The sequence below is a fragment of the Cyprinodon tularosa genome, unplaced genomic scaffold, assembly GCF_016077235.1.
Source record: "Cyprinodon tularosa strain WSP-4 unplaced genomic scaffold, ASM1607723v1 ctg7, whole genome shotgun sequence".
Classification (NCBI taxonomy): domain Eukaryota; kingdom Metazoa; phylum Chordata; class Actinopteri; order Cyprinodontiformes; family Cyprinodontidae; genus Cyprinodon; species Cyprinodon tularosa.
In genome coordinates this window covers 119,465-142,090 of record NW_024039451.1, presented here as the reverse complement: position 1 = coordinate 142,090, position 22,626 = coordinate 119,465, and the positions used below count along the sequence as shown (strand labels likewise).

At 37.0% G+C, this 22,626-nt stretch overlaps 1 protein-coding gene across 1 annotated transcript in view; it reads right to left on the bottom strand.

Moving 5' to 3' along the window:
• cacna1bb (calcium channel, voltage-dependent, N type, alpha 1B subunit, b) overlaps positions 1 to 22,626 on the bottom strand; it is a 141,761-nt gene that overhangs the window by 18,894 nt on the left and 100,241 nt on the right. The window contains exons 29-36 of the mRNA XM_038268305.1: positions 22,508 to 22,591; positions 21,112 to 21,114; positions 18,354 to 18,470; positions 17,637 to 17,702; positions 13,986 to 14,077; positions 13,731 to 13,881; positions 11,063 to 11,190; positions 3,769 to 3,865 (exon numbers count right to left, since the gene is read on the bottom strand). Of these exons, the coding sequence (XP_038124233.1) occupies positions 3,769 to 3,865; positions 11,063 to 11,190; positions 13,731 to 13,881; positions 13,986 to 14,077; positions 17,637 to 17,702; positions 18,354 to 18,470; positions 21,112 to 21,114; positions 22,508 to 22,591 (738 nt within the window). The remainder of the gene's footprint in view (positions 1 to 3,768; positions 3,866 to 11,062; positions 11,191 to 13,730; positions 13,882 to 13,985; positions 14,078 to 17,636; positions 17,703 to 18,353; positions 18,471 to 21,111; positions 21,115 to 22,507; positions 22,592 to 22,626) is intronic.

The following is a 22,626-nucleotide window of genomic DNA, read 5'->3' as shown; positions in this document are numbered from 1 at the left end:
ACAAAAAGAGCAAAGCATTAAGAAAAGCATCCAGAAGCATTGATTGATTGAGATGGTCTGAAAGGACCTGGCACATGGAGCATAAATCAGGCAGCTATTCCAGGTGTTTTCACACTTTTATTAGTGTGTAGGCAAGAAAAAGAACAAAACAAATCAACCTTAAATTCACCAGAAAAATGTTTGTATAACAGCAAACTTATCAGTATGGCAGAGCAACGAGTCCTGCACACATGCATGTTTGGGTTAGTGCTTCACCCTCACAATGTGGCTGTATGTTTAAAGTAAAAGCAAGACCAGTAAGTGGTGGTTTGCTTCCACTTCCAGTCAGATTGATGCAGACATGCAGGATTAATGAAATGCAACAGTATGAAGTGCAATGAGGAGATGAAACAGATGAAATAAAGATAATCAGGGGAAACATGCTCTTTGACAGGCACATTACATCCTTCAGTGTGTTTATTCTAAAGGAAACAGGAGGGAAACGCCCTAAAGCAGCTCAAATAAATGTCATGAAGTGACACAAAGCTCAGCCTCAGGACAGATCATCAGAGAAGGAAACCCAAGGCTGCATGTCACAAACACGTTAACGTGCTGATTAGAAATCTGGTCCTGGTTAGTGTGGAGGCGGATCAGCAGGACGGTTTAAAAAACAAAAGGGGAAACAAAAAAATAAAAAAGAGGTGAATATGTATCTTTGTCCGTTTCTTTGTACCCTTCCCTGTCGATTCACAATAATAAGAGTTATATTTGGAGATGCGGTCATGTCAGACCCGGGCAATTTTTAACTGGGGCAAGGGCAGGGCCGCTTCAGGTTTGATTCAATTTCACAGCTGTGCACATGCTGGAAACACTCACATTAAGTCTGCATGTTGGGAGGTGAGCAGCTGGATCTCAGGCTACCTGAGGATTGCTGAGGTGGAGACTCGACTTAAAACCTTAAAACTGCACAGGACAGGGGCCTCTGCTGTCCAAGTAGAACAAGTCACCATTCAAACTAATGGTAATACTCTCCTTCTACAGATTTCAGCATTTAGAAATATTTCTTCTATTTTATTTTTATTTTTTTGTATACTTCTGACAGCCTCTCTTGTCAATAGAGTATTTTTCTTTCACTTAGATGGGGGCCTCTGATCACTCTAAGCTGTTTTTCTTTGGGGTCCCCCTTTCATCCCTGCAGAGAAATTACTTTCATCACAGCTGAATTATTTCCACCGTATTTTTCTTCAAACCATCTTCATTTGCCATGTGTTCCCTAAAGCTTGGATAAAACAGACCCACAGTATTGTAGATCTGCTGTAATACTGTGGGCAGAAGGCTGTTTGCTTCATATTCATTCTTTTATTTTCATAGCACACCTGCCTGCCTGGAGTGTTTGCTGTTCAAAGGTTTATTCTTACTCTCTTCTCAGCATCACATCAAGTAAAAGACCAGCAGGATTTCTCCAATTCTGCATGTTAATGCTTGTCATGGTGGGACTTGCCCTCCAAATTATTTACTAACACAAAGGTGGGAGCGGGCTGCTTAGTGACGCAGTGGGTAGCACTGCTACCTTTCAGCAAGAAGGTTCTGGGTTTGATTCCTGGCCTGGGGTCTTTCTGCATGGAGTTTGCATGTTCTCCCTGAGCATGTGTGGGTTCTCTCCGGGTACTCCAGCTTCCTCCCACAGTCCAAAAACATGATTGTTAAAGGGGATCACCGTTTTTTTTACATTGGCCCCATTGATTTTACATTATTACATCATGTTCTACTCACCCATAATAGTTTTGTGTCATTTGGAGCTGTTCCGAAGATATTCAGTTTTGTAATCCAAGTAATGTCTTTTAAAACAAAGCGGAGTGTGTATGATGTCATCCGTGCGCGCCGGCTACCATTCATTCATCCTGTCCGCTGAACTGCTGCTAGTTTTCCTCACATGCCTGGAAGATGTCTAGTGCTACTACCACAGATGATCTCGCTCTCGAAAATGGAATTGAATGATTCAGATTAGCTCGCCGAATGAATACAAGGGGTAGAGCGTAGCCGCCTGTGGCCCGGGCTGCCTGTCACAACTCCAGTCCGGCACACGGATGACGCAATACACACTCCGCTTTGTTTAAAAAAAAATAGAAATATAAAAAATATAACCGCAGATGTCTGGGGGACAGTGATTCAATATGTTATGAATGCTGGCGTACCATAAATGATACATTATGAACAGTTTAGTTTGCATTCAACTCGTTGCCCATAGGAAGACGTTACTTGGATTACAAAACCGAATATCTTCAGAACGCCTCCAAATTACACAAAACTAATATGGGTGAGTAGAACAAGATGTAATAACGTAAAATCAAGGGGCCAATGTAAAAAAAAGGTGTTCCCCTTTAAGTTAATTGGCTTATCTAACTTCTCCTTAGGTGTGAGTGTGTGCGTGAATGATTGTTTTCTCTGTGTTGCCCTACGATGGACTGGTGACCTGTCTAGGGTGTACCCTGCCTCTCGCCCGTAGACAGCTGGAGATAGGCACCGGCACCCCAGGTGACCCCGCTTGGGATAAGCGTGACAGAAAATGGATGGATGGACAAAGGTGGGATATGAGGGTCTGATGGTACTTTTTTTTCAATATATATTATTTTTGGGGCTTTTACGGCACTAATAGCTCATTTTTTGAACAGTAGGCTGACAGGAAAGGGGGTATGAGAGAGGGGGAGAGACATGCTACAAAGGACCACAGGTCGGATTCGAATTTGAGTCGGCCACATCGAGTACTAAGGCCTCCGTACATGGGTTGTATGCGCTAACCACTGCGCAACCGAAGCACGCCCTGGATGGTGCTTTTTGCTGCAGGGATTTTTTTCTTTACTTTGAGAAGCTAAGATTTATAGGATTTTTAATATGAAATTTTTCCGATGTTTCAACTTTGATGTTAGTTTTGGCAAATTTAATCCAGAAGCTACATTTCTGTTTTGTGTATTTTTTGAAATCCCACTTGTTCAAATTGAGTTTAAATTGCATTTTTGTATTTTGCTGTACAGTTCACATTCTCTTCTCATCAGGGCGTCGGCTCTCCTCAGGAGCCAAGATGCATTGCTGTTGTTCTGCATGGAAGTTAGCATCGATATTTACCTTTGGTCTTTGCGCGTGTCAAAAGTGTGCGTTTGTTTTGAGCTTGAAGTGTAGAGAATTATGGTCAAAATTCAACAATCACAGAAAAAATATAATGCAAATAGTAAAAACGAGATATTTGAAGAAAATGAAATTCAAAAGCACAATGTGTAGGGAAAAATACGGCAAAATTAAAAACATTTTAATAAAAGAACTGGAATGAATAAAATCTGAATAAACAGCAAAATACCAAAAAGTTTTTCCAAGTTTCTCTATTAGATTGCATTTGTTTTTTTGTTTTGTTTTTTCAAATCTCCATTTACAAAATGTGTTCTTTGCTTGCAACAATAATGGAACAAAGTACATTCCATACACAACTGTGGAGATGAGCTTTTGTCTTATTTTGTTGCTGAAATCTGAAGAACGAGAACCTGTCTGTTACCTCACTTCAATTCTGCAGTATCTGTTACACGCAGACCGACAGGAACTACAACAAACCCTGACAGAACGGGACGAAGCCAGAGTGCTTCACAGACAGAAAGACAGAGACAAGATCACAACAGCAGGCCAGAAGAAGCTGAGTGCATCAAACTGACAGAAGCCTGAAGGTGTTTGGCAGGTGGAAGCAGGGAACCAGCAGTGACTGAAAGGAAGCAGAGGAAGGAGGAGGAATAGAGGGGATTCTACCTTATAGGCGATTCGGGGAGGACATTTCTTTCCCAGACCTAGTGGAGGAGACATGTCTCGAAGCATCTCGTACATGTCACGGTAACTTATGCGGCCGCTTCCGAGAGGGAAGGAGAGGAAGTGAGGGTCAAGATATCCAAGGAGAGGATGAGAGGGGATTGGTTGAGGAGGTAGCAAAGAAAAATGTAAAAAAAAAAAAAAAAGAAGAAGATAACAGAAATGGGGAGAAGAAGGAAAACAGAAATCTTTGTTAATAAGATTTCCAGGTTTTTTTTTTTCTGGAATGCCATTGCTGTTGAATTTATTCACTCAAGAATGGATCCCAGGGTGGAAAAGGAGAAGAGATTCCCATAATAAAGATGTGATGGAAGGAACCTGGTGGAAGAAACATGTTGGGTAATAGGAGAGCTCCACTTAAAACCCATATTCTGAGTCAGGCTTCGTGCTTGAATGTTTGAACTGTGACTCTGAAAAAGCAGGTGAAACTAAAACCCACTTCTATATCAGTGTATAAAAGTAAACACTTCAAACTTTTCAACATTGCATATTCTGTCACAAATTAAACTGGAAATGTTAAAAGGGTGGAAGATGGTGCATGATCTAAAAAGTGTGGTGTACATTTGATTTCAGTCCAATTAACATACTAACATAATCCTCACATAAAATCAACTTAAAAGTAGCAAGGAAACAACCAGTGTTGAAAGAAAGTCATAAGAAGTCCTGTTTGCAGCTTCCATAAAGCATGGAGGGGAAAAAGTTGCTCTAAAGTAATGAGGGTATAATTCACCACTTTGGCCTTCAAGTAGAAAACTACCACTGCACATCACTCACCCATCTCCCGTACATAGTGATGCATGGTGGTGGCAGGATCATGTGGTGGGAATGGTCCTCTGCAGTAGGGGAGGAAAACTCGAACAAAATACGGATCAATCCTTAAGGTTAACCTTTAGAAGGCTGCAGACAGCTGTTTATAGAGCTGAACAGTGGCGGCAACAATGGTGTCAGTCAATTAATTCATGTGTTGGAACGGTCTAGTCAAAGTCCAGACTTGAAATCAATCTCTCGATCCAACCTGACTGAGCCGGAGCTACTTTGCGAAGAACCAGCAAAAATCTAAACTTGGAATCCAATTATAAATGCACACCACAATTTTTAGAGCTTTGTAGAAAAAAAAAAAATGATTTATGCACCATTCTTGAACTTTTTTTTGTTTTTGTTTTAGACAAAAACTATATAATGATCTTTTGTTTACATGGAGATCTGTGAAAAGTGAAGTGATGTGAATATTTCTGTAATGTGCTGCTAATGCTGGGTAGTTTTTGTGGAATAGGAGAAGAAAAACATTAATTACACAACAAGAAGATTTTGGTCATTGCCAATAATGAAGCTTGTTGTTTTATTTGAGGGGTCAATAATTATTCTGCTTCATATTTTTTCTAGTCTACCCTTTAATTAATTCAAAAGATGGATTTCCAGTGGAGCAATCCTTTAAGATTCCCTCGTTATTCTGCATGCTTACAGGTTCTCAGCAGTAACCACAGTGAAAACAAGGCATTCAATGCTCTTCCTTTATTTCCTACTCCTCTCACTCCTGTTTCTGTAAGAAGGTAAACATCTCAGACATCCCATCTGATGCCTTCTGCTTGAGCCTGACTTGCTGCTTTGTTTCCCCGCCACTTGACATGGTTATGTGCCAGCTGGGTTAGTAGAGGATGAGCGTTTGTATGCATGTGTGCTCTGGTGTTTCTCTGCCAAACGCAGAGAAGGAGGACAGACAGACACAGTCCAAAACCAGCACGGTCTCCTTCTTTAAAGCAAGGGGACCGTGTGGGAGTGCAAACCTTATAAGCCACCCTGTTGGGGCACTTCTTCCCCAGGCCCAGGGGAGGCGAGATTAAACGCAATAATTTGTACATGTCCCGATAGCATATCCTCCCACTGAAAAAGATGACACATGTTGAAGAGGTTAGATCACAGGCAAACTATAAACATCTGTTCAATATTTTACCTCATGACTTCTAAAGGATAGTTTTTTTTTTTTTTTTTTTTTGTGTAAATGGGGTTGTGGGTAGAAATGATGAGTAGTCAGTATCTTTAGTGAGGAGCAATCAGATGGATCTTGGTTTGGAGAATTATTAAAAATTGCAATCTTCCAAGGTTTGCTTAAAGCAATAACTTTTAACTGATAGTCTCAATTATTCAATTAAATTATCAGTGAAGCACCTTAAGATGAAATGTGTTGTAACTTGGTCCTGTAAGAATAAAACTTCCTACATATGGGGTGTCATTTTCTAAAAGGAAGCAAAAATTAGGAGCAATGTTTATGGTTAGTTAGCATATTTTCAGAGAAAATTAAGAGTCATTTTCTCACTGTGTCATTTATTCATTTATAAAAATCTTACTTTGTTAAATAAATATTTAGTTTGGAGCTAAATATTTTGTTTACAAATTAAATAATTAGTGTGTTAAATAAATATTTGCAATTTAAATATTTTGTTTTTTTAAATAATTATTCATCTCCAAACTAAATATTTTGTTTGTTAAATAGATATTTAGCTCCAAATGCAATATTTATTCAACAAACTAAGTATTTAGCTAATATTCAAATTTGCTACTTGAAAAGTTTAAGTAAACTACCAACGTAAAAGCTTGGGAATCTCTATATAACTCCTACTGCTCAAGAGGAGAGACTGATTTCTGTTTGGTCACTTTGTCTTTATCTAAATCCCAAACCACCTCCTATTCTCGTTTACACCTCGTTTACTTTGGTAGCGCACTTCCTCTTTTAGGCCAGTGGATTTTCACATTCGCTAAATATCTAGCTAGCCCCAAGCTAGCTAGATATTTAGTATATTAAATAGGTATTTTATTTGGAGCTAAACATTTATTGAAAAAAGGAAACATTTTACTTGAAAGCTAAATATTTAGTCTGGAGCCAAATATTAATTCAACAAATTAAATATTTCATTTGCAAACTAAATAGTTAGTATGGAGCTAAATATTTAGTTTACAAATTAAATAATTATTGTGTCAAATAAATAATTAGCAATTTAAATATTTAGTTTTTAAAATAAATATTAATCTCCAAACTAAATATTTTGTTTGTTAAATAGATATTTAGCTCCAAATGCAATATTTATTCAACAAACTAAGTATTTAGCTAGCACCTAGCTAGCTAAATACTTAGCTAATATTCAAATTTGCTACTTGAAAAGTTTAAGTAAACTACCAACGTAAAAGCTTGGGAATCTCTATATAACTCCTACTGCTCAAGAGGAGAGACTGATTTCTGTTTGGTCACTTTGTCTTTGGCTAAATCCCAAACCACCTCCTATTCTCGTTTACACCTCGTTTACTTTGGTAGCGCACTTCCTCTTTTAGGCCAGTGGATTTTCACATTCGCTAAATATCTAGCTAGCCCCAAGCTAGCTAGATATTTAGTATATTAAATAGGTATTTTATTTGGAGCTAAACATTTATTGAAAAAAGGAAACATTTTACTTGAAAGCTAAATATTTAGTCTGGAGCCAAATATTAATTCAACAAATTAAATATTTCATTTGCAAACTAAATAGTTAGTATGGAGCTAAATATTTAGTTTACAAATTAAATAATTATTGTGTCAAATAAATAATTAGCAATTTAAATATTTAGTTTTTAAAATAAATATTAATCTCCAAACTAAATATTTTGTTTGTTAAATAGATATTTAGCTCCAAATGCAATATTTATTCAACAAACTAAGTATTTAGCTAGCACCTAGCTAGCTAAATACTTAGCTAATATTCAAATTTGCTACTTGAAAAGTTTAAGTAAACTACCAACGTAAAAGCTTGGGAATCTCTATATAACTCCTACTGCTCAAGAGGAGAGACTGATTTCTGTTTGGTCACTTTGTCTTTGGCTAAATCCCAAACCACCTCCTATTCTCGTTTACACCTCGTTTACTTTGGTAGCGCACTTCCTCTTTTAGGCCAGTGGATTTTCACATTCGCTAAATATCTAGCTAGCCCCAAGCTAGCTAGATATTTAGTATATTAAATAGGTATTTTATTTGGAGCTAAACATTTATTGAAAAAAGGAAACATTTTACTTGAAAGCTAAATATTTAGTCTGGAGCCAAATATTAATTCAACAAATTAAATATTTCATTTGCAAACTAAATAGTTAGTATGGAGCTAAATATTTAGTTTACAAATTAAATAATTATTGTGTCAAATAAATAATTAGCAATTTAAATATTTAGTTTTTAAAATAAATATTAATCTCCAAACTAAATATTTTGTTTGTTAAATAGATATTTAGCTCCAAATGCAATATTTATTCAACAAACTAAGTATTTAGCTAGCACCTAGCTAGCTAAATACTTAGCTAATATTCAAATTTGCTACTTGAAAAGTTTAAGTAAACTACCAACGTAAAAGCTTGGGAATCTCTATATAACTCCTACTGCTCAAGAGGAGAGACTGATTTCTGTTTAGTCACTTTGTCTTTATCTAAATCCCAAACCACCTCCTATTCTCGTTTACACCTCGTTTACTTTGGTAGCGCACTTCAGCTTTTAGGCCAGTGGATTTTCAAATTTGCTAAATATCTAGCTTGCCCCAAGCTAGCTAAATATTTAGTTTATTAAATAGATATTTTATTTGGAGCTAAACATTTTTTGAAAAAAACTAACATTTTATTTGAAAGCTAAATATCTAGTTTGCAGCTAAATATTTATTTAACAAATTCAATATTTTATTTGCAAACTAAATATTTAGTTTGGAGCTCAATATTTATTTAACAAATTAAATATTTTATTTGCACACTAAATATTTAGTTTGGAGCTCAATATTTATTTTTCAAATTAAATATTTAATTTGAAAACTAAATATTTTGCACCAAACTAAATATTTATTCAACAAATTAAGATGAATGACATAGTGAAAAAATGAGGGGGGTCACATGGGAATACATGGGAATAAGTCCTGCTTCCTGCTTCATCTGGAACTGACAGACTAAAAAGTTCCTAGAAGGGAGATAGTAATTTAAATACTATCCTGAATGTTATTCTCATAATTATTACCCATGCTGGGTAGGTTACTTAAAAAAGTAACAACTTAGAGCTACTACTCTGAAAAAATAACTGAGTTACTAACTCAGTGAAAGTAACTATGCAGTTACTTTTTTTTAATCTAAGTTGCCGAAGAATTTGGAAAACTTTCCTGTTAATGTCGTCGACGACATAGTTCAGCACCTGATTTTGCTGGGAGTTGAAGGGAAGTAGGCTGCCATTTGACTGGGAAGGGCCATTTTGAACGGCTGCTACTTTACACAGAAGAAAAACACAGAATGAAGTGACTTGTCTTTGATCAGACTGATGTCTGGTTGAAAGGTAAAAAAACATTTATTGAGGCCCCGTCCACACGAAGTCAAACCCTGGCCTAAACGCACACATTTTTCACCAAACCAGCCTCTCATCCATACGAAGCCGGCGTTTCGGGGGTCTGTAAACAATCTTTTTTTTTATTAAGCCTTCAGAGTGGGAAGATTTTGAAACACCGTTTTCGCGTTTCCATCTTTAAGCTCTAACCGCATTTTTTTTTTTACACGCATGCGTCATAGCGTCGCCTCTAAGCACGCATGCGCGACACAGTATCACAACAACAATGGCGCCGTACTGTGTTGAATGGTTGCTGCTCATGCTACTCACCCTGCTGTCGGGCTTACAACAGAATCTTCTTCTTCTGGAATATCTCCAGGAAGAACAGAGCAATATTGACGACATAGTTCAGCACCTGAATTTGACTGAACCATGAAAATGGACCCGCAGGGGTTTTTCGGTTTGGTTGTTGTATAAATATTACTGCGCATACCAACATTTCGTTGCCTGTTTTCGCCTGGTTTTGCTTTGGCACCACAGCGCCACTTAGAGGCCTGGCATACATTTTGCAGCGTTTTCATGCATTCGTGTGGTCGATCACATTTATTTTACGTCTCCGTCTTTACGATAAACGTTCTGGAAAATATTAGCGTTTCGTGTTCGTTTTGACTTCGTGTGGACGGAGCCTTAGTTAATATAATCTAAGCCTTACAGGCATCCACAAACTCGGTCCTCAAGGCCCCCTCTCCTGCAGGTTTTAGAGGTTTCTCTGCTTCAGCACAGCTGGTTATAATGATTACAGTAGACGAAAAGCCTGTTAATCAGCTTTCAATTAAAATCAGCTGTGCTGGAGCAAGGAAACCTCTAAAACCTGCAGGACAGGGGGCCTTGAGGACCAAGTTTGGGGATGCCTGATCTAAGCTAAGACATTTCTTGAGTTTTGAGTTTGTTGTGTTAATTCGTATTTCTTCAAAGGCTTCCCCAGTTCCAATACAAAGTAAGCTCTTTTTGTATCAGGTAAGATACTGACTGCTTATAGCTACTACCCAAAACCCCACTTTAAAAAGAAAAAATCCTTTCTTTCTTTTTAAATCCTTCATCTAATATTTAGATTTAAATATTTCATATTTAGCATAAAAGTTATTTAAACGGTTGTGTGTATTTCAAGGAAGAAACTTACCCCTGATCTCCAAAAGGTCCAAGAGTAAACACATTTTTTAGTCACTATTTGAATTTCATTTAGACTCCATCTTAAACCCAATAATATCTGAAAATAATAATCTGAAAAAATTATTAAATGTTGCTAGAGGCTGTTTTGAGAGCCACTCATTCATATTCAGAGGAATACATTTTAATACATCCCCATAACGTCTGTCAGGTGATGGTAAATTCTTCTTTTACTTCTCACACCTCTAAATGTCTCGATCAAAGGAAAGAAAGCTGTGAGGCTTCGTTAAAATTTTACGAGCTGAGCCTAATCTGAGACAGATTAGGCTTCACAGTGTCTCGCTCAGTATATGCTTTAGTCAAAGTAAACTGCATTAGGTGTGAGAAAAAAAAAGGTAGTCTAACATAAACCCGTGCTCTGCTTCTGGAGTGACAGAGGCAGTTTCACTTTATTTTAAAGAAACAGACAGGAAGGAGTCTGAGCCTGTCGGATCAAGGCTGGGTGGACGTGGAGCGGAACGCATCAATCCAGCCAACAGGGGCCTCGTCCCTGATCTCAGCCGACGCTCTCAGACTCAGGCTTACTGTCATTCATCCGTCGGCGCTAAGATGAAACCCTACCAGTTGAACATCGGAGGCATCCTGCCGGAACCCAGAAGCCACCGTGGGACTTTCCTGAGTTTCTTTTAAAAGCAAACCTCCTCTGTAACGCCAACACTTCTCTACACAGGGGAGCATGCTGGAGCTGCAGAAGACACCTACCAGGCAGCGGGGTCATATTCAGCCCACACACGGATGAACTCATCGAGGTGGTGAGGCCCGAGGATGGAGGCGTCCCGAGTAAGATACTCAAAGTTGTCCATGATGACGGCCACAAACAGATTTAACATCTAGGGGATAAAATAAAGTTTTAAAAAATGAATGAAGAACAAGACTTCTGCCATTGAGAACTTTTCGTTTCACCTGCTGAGATCAGGTACCCTTATATTTCTGCACAAATAAAAAAAAAATACTTTTCTATACACTGACAAAACAGTTGATTACATCTGGCTATTTTACTAAATTAATTCTAATTTGAAGTACATTGTTTTCCCTTTATGACTAAATTAAATGTAAATAGATCATATTTCACTTATAGACAGGATCAGGAAGGTGGTTAGTATGGAAAATTTTGATTGAGAAAAATCTAAAAACAAGAAAAGCTTACAGTTGATGTGATGGAGGGACCTTTTAGTGGGAGGTAAAGCCTAGAACAACACCACCATTTTTAAGCCTCCATCAAAATATAAATACTAAATCATTTAGGAAAAAAATCTGTATTATGCAGTAAACATGCATATACTGGAAATAATCTAGACTATTAGATTAGAGATTAAAGAAACTCCTAACTTCCATTTTGTGAGGAAAACTCAGAGCTCAAATATTCTTCAAGTGGGTTGCAGTTTAGCCTGATGAAGTCCAAACTCTACAGCCGTTTGACAGAAATATTCATTAAGTAACCAGCAGACACAGCAGGCAAAAAGACAGAAAAACATCTACATTTCAATGCACACCAGTTATATATGGAGGATAAAAAGTGCCAAAATTGAATAAATAAATACAGCATTAAATAAATAATTAAATGCGTCAATATTTAATTAAATGTGGAATTAAATACATAAATGTGTCATTCATTAATGAAAACCACGTCACTAATATAAAGTGCCACAATTAAATAAATAAATACAGTGATAAACAATTAATTAAATGTGTAATTCATTAAATAAATAAGGAATTAAATATATAAATGTGTCATTAATATAATAAAATATGTCTTCATTTTATTAAAAAATATATATATAATTATTTCAGTGTGCATTAAATTATTTCATGGTCCTGTGTCGCAGTGCATCGAAACCATTGAAAAAATCTGTCAAACTCACCCATCAAAGTTAGGGGGCGGGGTTAACGCGAATCGAGTGTCTGTAATCGATTTGCTTCGCCTTAATGTGCAGGGTGACCAATCAGGTGTTAGATAACCGCCCCCTAACTTTGATGGGTGAGTTTGACAGATTCTTTTAATGGTTTCGATGCACTGCGACACAGGACCATGAAATAATTAAATGCACACTGAAATAATTATATATATTTTTTTAATAAAATGAAGACGTATTTTATTAAATTAATGACACATTTATATATTTAATTCCCTATTTATTTAATGTATTACACATTTAATTAATTGTTTATCGCTATACTTATTTATTTAATTGTGGCACTTTATATTAGTGACGTGGTTTTAATTAATGAATGACACATTTATTTATCTATTCCACATTTAATTAATTATTGACACATTTAATTAGTTATTTAATGCTGTATTTATTTATTTATTTAATTTTGGCACTTTTTATCCTCCATAGTTATAGAGTATGAAACTAAAAGTTGTTTAACGTTACCCAAAAGCATGCTGGTGAAGATTCTGAAATGACACGACCGGATCCACTGCTTTGGACGACCCCCATTCCGAAGGGGTGGACCCGTTCATCTGTTTCAATTTGCATGTTTTTTAAAGGTTTTGTAGTGCTACTGTATAAATCCTAGAACTCAACACTAATTCTGATATTTTTAATTGAAAAGGCTTCCTGGATGGGAGGTGAAATGTCTTCAAACTTGGAAAAAAGTCCAGTGGATTTGTGTTTTTTAAAGCTACAGTGTGTAATTTTCAGCGACATCTAGCGTCCAGACTGCAGACCGCAGCAACATGAACATCTCCGCCCCACCGCTTCTCCCCCCCTACAGTACGGCGAGCGTTACGGGACAAAATGTCTTCCACGACGTCCGCATCACCTACCTTCTCAAGTGATGAGGTTTGTTTACATAGATAATTTTAATACTGCCATCTATTGTTCAGTACCGTCTCAGTTCATCTCTCTCAACTTGCCGTAGTTACTTTCGAGCGTAATGGGCGATCTCGCAATCGCTAGTTTGTTGGCTCTGCGCTGCCGTAGCGCAAAGATGTCTGCCTCCATGGCTGCGAGACCCGCTCCTATGTAATTATAAATAACGAATTCTAAGGCAACGCAAATATTAAGGTTAAGAGGCTGAGCTCGTAGATGATGATAAATAACACAGTTATGTATAATATATTACATTTCTGACTGTATATCCCTGTAATTATTACACACTGTAGCTTTAACTTTTTTGGAGTTAACAAAAGCTTAAAATAATTTTCATGCAAAACGTGCGGTATTGTTAATGTAACACATTGATGCCTTCATAATTGATGCATGTTACATAGCCCTGCCCTGCACATTTCCTTTTCTTCAGTTCTTCATTCGTATTTGTTGATGTGTTTTATTCTTTTATTCTTAAAGGCTTTCATCGCATCGCTTGGTGATAATTTTAGTTTAGGTTTTGAGGGCGGGCCCCTCTGACTGAAGGTACCAACCAGGAAGGAGCAGAGGAAGATGAAGGACACAAAGTAGAAGTAAGCAAAATCACTGCCACAGTCCTTTCCTGAATTTCCTGAGAGTTTATCACATGGTCGGTTACTGAGGCACGATAGCATGATCTCATGCCACGCCTCGCCTGTTGCACTCCTGATAAAAGACACAAAGAAAACCACAGGGAAGAACTGTTGATTCATATGGATGTTAACGTTAACAGCAGCTTCAGAGTAACCTGGATAAAGGGCTTAGATTACCTGAACAGGAGAGTCAAAGCCTGGAAAAAGGTCTGGAAATTGTTGTGATGATTTATGGAGGTCTCTTCATTCAACTCAATGTTACCAAACACCTGAGGAGAACATGAGGGAGTTAGAGTAAAAAAAAAGTCGGACTTCTGATTAAGGCCTCACTGTCTGTTATCAAAAATCCCATTACAGCGATGTTAATAAGAAACATTATTGGAATTTACACTTTTGAATTCTCATTGGAAATGAACATCAATTAACCATACATCAATTCGTAGAGAATTAACCTTAAACTTGTTTTAAATTCTGACACTAAAGATGATGTAAAATAAATGAATAAATCCTTTCAGCAGTTCTTCACATCACAGCTACAGATTTTGATGCAGATTTTATGTGACTAACCCAAACATGAATGTTTGGGATAGTCACATGAATGCTCACCAGATCTATATTACATGTAATATTAATCTGTAAGTTGAATAAAAAAAAAATAATTTGTTGACAAGGATTATGATATGGAAAAATTTGAGCAATAACTAGTATTGGACAATAAAACTGATGTAGAACATCAGTCAGATCATCTGTTTTAAGCTAATCTCTTAACAGTCACCTCATTTTGGGAAATTCTCGCCTATTTTGCATACCCAAATGGAAAAGCAAATACTTAGGAGCATTTTTTGTGGTTGTTTTTTTTTGGTATATACCAGTAAATGTGTTGGATTCAGGAAAAATAACTTTGCAAATAAAAAGAAATTGAGTCTGCACAGGAAAGAGGTTCAAGCAGCTTCTGCAGGAGCGGAAGGAAATGCCCAACCCAACTTCAAGCTTTCCTTCTCCGAATCCCCTCCTGCACCCGTCTTTTATTAACAGAGCATAGCACATGATTACAAAACAGTATTTGTTCTGACAGAACAATTGATCAGTTCATAAAGACAAGATGCTCCATCAGAATCACGAGGCAGGATGGTCTCCTGACTGCATCACAAGACACAGTGCAGCAGGCAGGATGGTCTCCTGACTGCACACATGTTTCAAAAGCACACATTAATTTTATAATCATCATTGATTAAACCTGACAAAATGATCTTGCCAATTCCTCTTTGCCATTCATCTCATTTAGACTGGGTGGTGAAACTATGTAGATTATTGTCAAATGAAGTGAGATCAGCTTTGTTGAAGTTGGTTTATGGTTCATAAAATTATTAGAAGGTCTTTAAAGGTTCCCTGTAGTCAAACTTAAAACAACCTTAGGGGCTTTTCAGCCACTAAGATCTTAATGTCCCCAAAAAACAAGTGCTGTTGTATGAGAGTGGTAGCCACTAACTAGACGCGGACGGTGAGTAACAGATGTCCTCGGGCTACCACGTTGTTTGCTACAAAAGGGCGTGGCCCAAGGCTGTGGGTGTGCAGGGGTCAGAGAGTACTGCCCGTCCAGCCAAATAAATCTCATGCAGGCCCTACATGGGGTAATACTTGTTAAGATGTAAAAGCTCAGGATGGTTTGAGCACTAGTCCAGAGTGAGTCGGACAGAAGGAGGGGTTTGGCTCAATTGTAAGACTTTTCTCCGCAAGATTGAAAAAATGGCTCCAAGACAATCAAGAGTGTGAATACTAAACTGGCTTGTACTGTTTTTTTTTTTTTTAACTATCTTGGTTTTTTGTTTTTTTATGCATCTGTGTGTCGTTACTAACCTCCCTCCCCCTTAATGCTAACACCTTTTAAAAGCCTAACCAGGGACGAAGGCTGCAAATTAGCCCATGGCTACAAGCCTTATGTACTTGGACATCGGCCACCTGTTTGGTTGCAATGTTTAATTGTACTGTCCCTGTCAAATAAACAAAAAGAAGAAAAAAAAAGAAGAGAAGAACAACACTGTACATAAATAAATAAATCTGGATGATACCCGAGCCTTTATAACACTACCTTACCCTTTAAATAAAACAGCTGTATGTTTTAGCATGTGTTCCTTTTGGATAGTGATCCCCTGTCCCAGACTTAATTATTTTGCAGCCTTGTATAATATTTCTTTGAAGTACTATATATCTTTATTCCCATATTAACTGTGGAACTTTCCTGTCATTGCTAAAGGAAAGCATCCCCACTGCATGATACTACATGATTTACTAGCCAACAAATCAAAAGTTTGGTCTCATTTGACCAGACCTCCTTTTCATCCTGCTTGTTGTGTCCTGAGATCATCCCAGAAGCATCTTTATCTGACATATTGTGATATTCTTTTTTACAAAAAGAAGGCATTTGACAATAGATCTATTTGCTCACAGCATGCAGCATGAGTACATAAACCTTAGAACAAGTGAAACACTTTAATATTTTCCATTTTTCTATCTTTGTTGAAGGTTAAAATTGTGACGATATCCAAATTTTGCTTCACGGTAGAGTGGCTGAATACTCCCACTGCAAGATTATTACTGCGTTTATCGGAGAGATACTCTCTTCATAGTGGCCTATTTTTACAAAAAGCTCTATATTGTACCAACCTGAAGGGAAAAGTCTAAACAGTTTGTGTCCAGAATGTGTGGCGTCTGCAAAGACAATCGCTGCCATTCTCTCGACTGCAGACCTATACACATCTTTATGAAAATGATTTGAAAATGATTTCTCATGGCTTTTGAGAACAGCTTTCTTCCTGCTAATATTCAATAAAGACCAGTTTTGCGGAGTGTATGACTTTCAGCTCTCCCTTTGGACCCACATAGACAAAATTGTTGGCATCCATGAGATTTTTCATGTTTGTATTAAGGGCCTGATCTTCCAATATTCCAGATAAGGGGCTCTAAATTGCAGGTGCATTTTCTTTATATGTGCAAAAAGTGGGCATGTTACAGGTGACCTTGAAAGGTTGTTGTGCAAATGTTAATGTGAAAACTAATTTGGTTCTGTCCATTAAAATGAGCAGATTGTGTGTTTTACAGACAGTTTGAGATTGGACATCAAACAAAGAGTTTCAAAGCTACAAAGTTAGATTAAAAAGATAAAAATTTATTCAAACAAATATATGTAATGATAAACAATAGGTAGCATAACTCAGAGTACTAAAGACAATGGTAAAAAATTTAATAAATGATGAAAATAACTAAAATTAGGTAACAAATCTTTCCTTTTTATCTGATGACAAATTGGATTTTGACATCACCTACCCCTGAGTAGTAAACAACAGTTTTTAACCATAGTTTTTTCAATTACTTTTCTAGTATTTTTTTTTTAGTTTATCAGAAAATTAAGTCAAATTTGCCCCTTTCCTCTGCTTGTTCAGGTGATCCACAAAAATAAAAAATAAAAAAAGATCTTTCCATGCATGAAAATACATGTTAACTTTCTGAGTATGTTGTTTCAATAAAATTAAGTTCTATTTTTTGATTTATTGTAGAGTCACTTATCCTCATTTTGGTTTTCTTACCTTTTACCCTTTGTTTTTACAGCATATTGCCACTTTTTGTGGGAAAATAAAGGATCTTTCTACTGTTTTCTGACCATTAAAAATGATTATTTGGAGTAAAATAAAAACAATATATGGTTAAAACATGTTATACAGCCCTATGGATATGTCACCCTTATGCAGGGTTCTTTGAAAGCAATTGAACATCCATTTTTTACACGAACCCAGACTGATTCAGGAGGTGCATGTCATTGACACCACTGACCTGCATCCCAATAATGGCGTAGATGAAAAACAACATGGCGATAAGCAGGCAGACATACGGCAGAGCCTGAAAACAAAGAAACATTTGAAATATACATATCATTATATGCAGACTTAAATCTCCTCTTCCTTCTTTTTTCATGTCTCCATCCCTCTGTAGTCTCAGGATCACTAAAACGATTTTCTACTGTGGACAAGATCCTTTTATCAAAGTTTCTGCTCTTATAGAGGAACTAGAGCTGTGAACTCAGCCGGCAGAGCTGAGTCCTTTGACCAGCTATTTATAACGGCGTGAGGAGGAGGCGAACAGTTGTAATTAAATAGCCACCTTTTAAGACTCCGCAGCTACTGTCTGCCTGTTGTCACCAGGCTTAGAGGCTCTCACCGCCAACATTAAACCTGCTATAAATTCCCTGAGCCAGGCGCTCCACATAACTCAACTTCTCCCAGAGGGATTTAGAGAGCAAATCTGTAGAAATCCCAACTGCTGTCCGTAGAGGGAATTTTTTAGCTAGAACTTAGAAGAAATGGCTTCTTTCTCCTAAAGGTGCATCTGTGTTGGTTCAACATTAAAACAATTGGAAAGGCAAATTAGCTGCTTTTCCAGAGAAAAAAAATTCTTTCATCTTTTCCTTTTAAAGAAATAAGATTATATCCTGTTCGTTCGTTAGCATATTTCAATCACCCATTTAAATTTAGTATATTTTTTTTGACCCACCTTGAAGGACTGAACAAAGGTCCACAGTAGGATACGGATGGTGTAGCCCTGTCGCAGCAGCTTGATGAGACGAGCTGCTCTGAACAGCCTCAAAAAACTCAAGTTTATCATCTTGTTCTAAAAAAAAAAAAAGAGAAATCAGTTTGAGGAATCAAGGTAAAAAAGTTTTAATAGTTTCTAACTTTTTACAAGAACTTGGGACAAAAAAATAACGAGTGTTGTATTAATTTCGGCTTTTAGGGATTTCTCTAAGCTTTTCTTGTAAAAGTGTCAGGTTTCTGTTATAGTATTCAGTCTTGCTTTACTCCTTGCTGTGTTCTTTGGTTTTTTCCAGTTACTGTCCTAGTCTGGGTTCTGTTATGTTTTCTTTTTAGTGTTTAGTTTTTCTTTTCTCAATGTTTTATTGTCCTAGTAATTTAACATTGTGTTATTTCCAGTCTTCCTGGTTTCTATTTGTTGCTCTCTGCTGCCCTCTTGTGTTCTCCTTCTTCCCTAGCTCTTTCCCTCTTGTTCTGTGCACACCTGCTCCCAGTTTCCTCATTAGCCCCCTCTTTGTCTCTGTCTCCTTTAAAAGCCCTCTCTCTTCAGTTCCCCTTTGCTGGGTCCTCGTCAAACGCTGCAAAACTTTGTCAAACTTCCTCCAACTCCGTCTTCCTGAGTCTTCCTCGTTGTGACAGTGGTTCCCCTGATGTCTCCACGGTTTCTGGTTTGTTTTGACTAGTTTTTATGTTTGATTCTTTTGGATTTTTGGACTCCTGATTTCATGCTTATTTGGACTTCGTTTTCAGTATTAGATTTTTGGATAACCTGCCTTTGTTTTCAGTTTCATTTTTAATTAAATCTAAAGAAATTCACCTCTGCCTTCCTGCCTCTGCTTTTGGGTCAACACTCCATAACCAAATCCTGACAAAAAGGATAATACGTCTCTCACATTACTGCAGTGACTATTAACTAAAATGATGATTTTCATTTATTCAGGTTTGTGGTGGATTTTCTTTACTTCAGACTCTCTACAGGGTCAAAATTAAAACAGAGAAAAAGAAAAAAATATATTTGATAAACTGAAGGGATCTTTGCCTGGAAATTGGATGTTTTAATGTTGAAATGTGATGTTTGGCTATAGATAAAAAAACTAATGGACAATCCATATTCTTGTGCATAGTAAGACAAGGATAAAGGATTATGAAAAGTTATCTGAATAATTTGTTTTGTTTTTTTAAAGGATTAGAGAACATTTTTTGACAATTTAAATAGGATGGCATTTGAGAAAATAACAGGTTATTTACTTTTCATAAAATATGGGTTTTGATTAGGTTTTAGGAAAGTATCAAACATTTCTGTATGGAAAATGTTTGTTATTGGTTGGGTATAATATTCTAATCCTAAATGTCTGTTTTTCATAGCTGTAAGCAGAAAAATTATCATAATTACAGGAAATGGGGTTTTAAATGCACCTACGTGCACATTACATAAAAGTCCCGTGTTTTAGTAAGAAGCAGCTGTTTCCCCCCTTCTTTAGTAGTGAAGATGTCTTGCAGATGAGGGTTGAGACATCCTTAATAAGTTGCTCTGAGCCTAGGATTAAGGTTGCTGATTTAAAGGGGATATTTACTTAATGTTTCCCGGGCTACTTATTTTATTATCAGTTTAGTTTTGTGTTTTGGATCAGTTTCCCTTTTTTGACTCTCAGTTACATCTTTAGTTTCAGCAATACATCTGTGGGATTAGAGAGTTTGGGGAAATCCTTTTTTCATCAGCTCACCATTCCACAATACAACAGTATCAGGGGTAGAAAAGCAATCCGGTTGGGCGCTTTGGGGAGACCATTTCAGCCAAATTCACATTTTCAAAATCGGTTACTATCATTTGGTTTTGGTTCTGTTTATTTTTTTTTTTAGCTTTCATTAGTTTTATTTCCATTTTGAGTTATTCAGGTTATTTTTGGTTGTATTTGAGTTCTTATGTATTTCTTGTTTACCCTCTGTTGCCGTCTTGTGTCAATCTCCTTCTCCTAGCTCCCTTCTAGATCTTTCTGTCCACACCTGCTCCCAATCTGCTGAGCTCCAATCTTTGTTCAGTTTGTCTGTTCCTCCTCTCTACTCTCCCCTTGTGTTTATCCCCTGATGTCTTCTGGTTCTCTGTATTTTGTTATTTTGGATTTTTGCCTCAGTTGCCACCTTTTGGATATTAAATTAGCAAGAAACCACTTCAGCTTCCGTCTCTGCATTTGGGTCCTCTAAAAACCTCACCGCATCCTGATAGTTTCTAAATTGGTTTTGGGATCCCCTTGGTTAAAACCCCCCAAAAATGCAATATGTCTCTGAAAGGAAGTAGGTGAAGTTATTTATGATTCACAGGGTAACGATAAATAATCATTAAAAGAATGCGGCTATTTTGACAAATATTTGCGAACAGCTCAAAGAAGAATTAACAGAAATCCCAACAACAATAAGTCATTCATGCTTGTATTGGGATTATTTACAAACCGTACTAATGCTGTAGCCAGAATCATTTCATTGTTATCAAAAAATGGAGTTAAGGTACATTTGTATTCTCTTGATTGACATTAGGTCTGTGCAGCAAATGGACAAGTTGCAGCTGCAGCCCTCAGTTTATCTCCACTTTAATATCATGTCACGGCGAGGAATTAGACAACACTTTAAAGTAAGGCTGCCATAGAGAACAACGCACACACTGACGCAGGAACTGGAAAGAAAAAAAAAAGAAGAACCAGCAAGCAACAAGAAAAGCCACTTACCGTCTAGAGGTGTCAGATGTGACAGAAGAGGCAGAGTGAGGGCACAGGCGCCAGGATAGACACAGCAGATGATGGAAACAGCCAAACAGAAATAAGAGAGGAGCGAGAAAGGAGACAGAAAAGAAGACTGATGTCCTCATGAAGAAAAAAAAAAACACAGCAGGCGTTGGCACACCAGTAACCACACCGGCCAGCCTCAGTCCTCAAATACGCAAAATCATATTCCTTTAAGTCATTTTGTTTCCATGACTTAAAGTCATATGTTTAAAGGAAAAATCTGGTCATATTCAGAATTCAAATTTCTTAAAGTAATTTAAATATACAATTATTACATACTGTTTAATAAATGATACGTGTTATTTAATTATGAGTAATTTTCTTTTGAATGTGCTTTACTGCAAGCATCCATGTTTGCCAAAGAACACTACTGCCACCTACTGGTTTGTGACGTCACAGAGCGGCATTGGATGTTGATCAAGTCCCAGTGCTATATATCGGGTGTTTGTCACAACGCGCTATTATCCAAGTCATCTTGAAAACATTATTCTTCGAAATATTGGCTACATATTAGGTGTTTTTTTTTCTCTGGCCTATAAAATCGATGGCAAATCCTCCCTCTTCAAATTGGCATTCCACTGTCAAATCCGTCCGTGGAGGATCAGGAATCGAAAAGGTGAAATAACTAATTTTTTTCACTTTTACCCGATGCATTTCAACATCCAGCCGCCATGCACGTGGGCATTGTCAGTTTCACTATAGCTCTGGTGATTTTCAATGGTGAAGTCCTCCGGAAATCTTCAATAATTGTTCCCATTGACTTTGCTAGTAAAGAAGGGAAAATGGCGCTAGGCTTACCGCACCGTGACGTCACTGCCGGAAGATGGCAGGAGTGAGGTGTTACTATATTTGGGCAAAAATGGCGTCTCCCAAATCACTGTCAACGTATTCGTTTTAGGTATAGATAATGATCCAATGACCATTCCTTGCTGACCGGATTTTTCCTTTAAATAAAATTAAAAAAGAATTTTTTCTTCTATGCTCTAATTTTTCAAAAAAAAAATTTTTCGCATATTGCTTTTGTATGATTTGATTTAAGGACTGAGACTACAAGAACACAACAAAGTATGGCTTATTTTTCTGCTCTAAGGATGAGAAGGTAATTAAAAAAATACCTAATCAATGTTGATGAAAAGCTGTAAGTTATCCTATTATTGTGAGAATTTATACTTTATTAAATACAAACATACATACAAGCCAATTAGATGTGTTTTTTTAATTTCACCAGAGAATCACATTGATTTTAATTAGCTGTGATTGTAAAGCTAATTTTTTTTTGTTTCTCATGTGTTTGATGCAGGAAAACTGATCACTGCACAGCGGTGGCTGCAGGTCTTACATTGATCTCTGTGAACAAAATGTCTGTGATGCTTCCGATCACAGTCACAAAGTCAAACACATTCCACGGTTCCTTCAGGTAGTTCTGAAAAATAGACAAAAATACATCTGTTAGCTCAG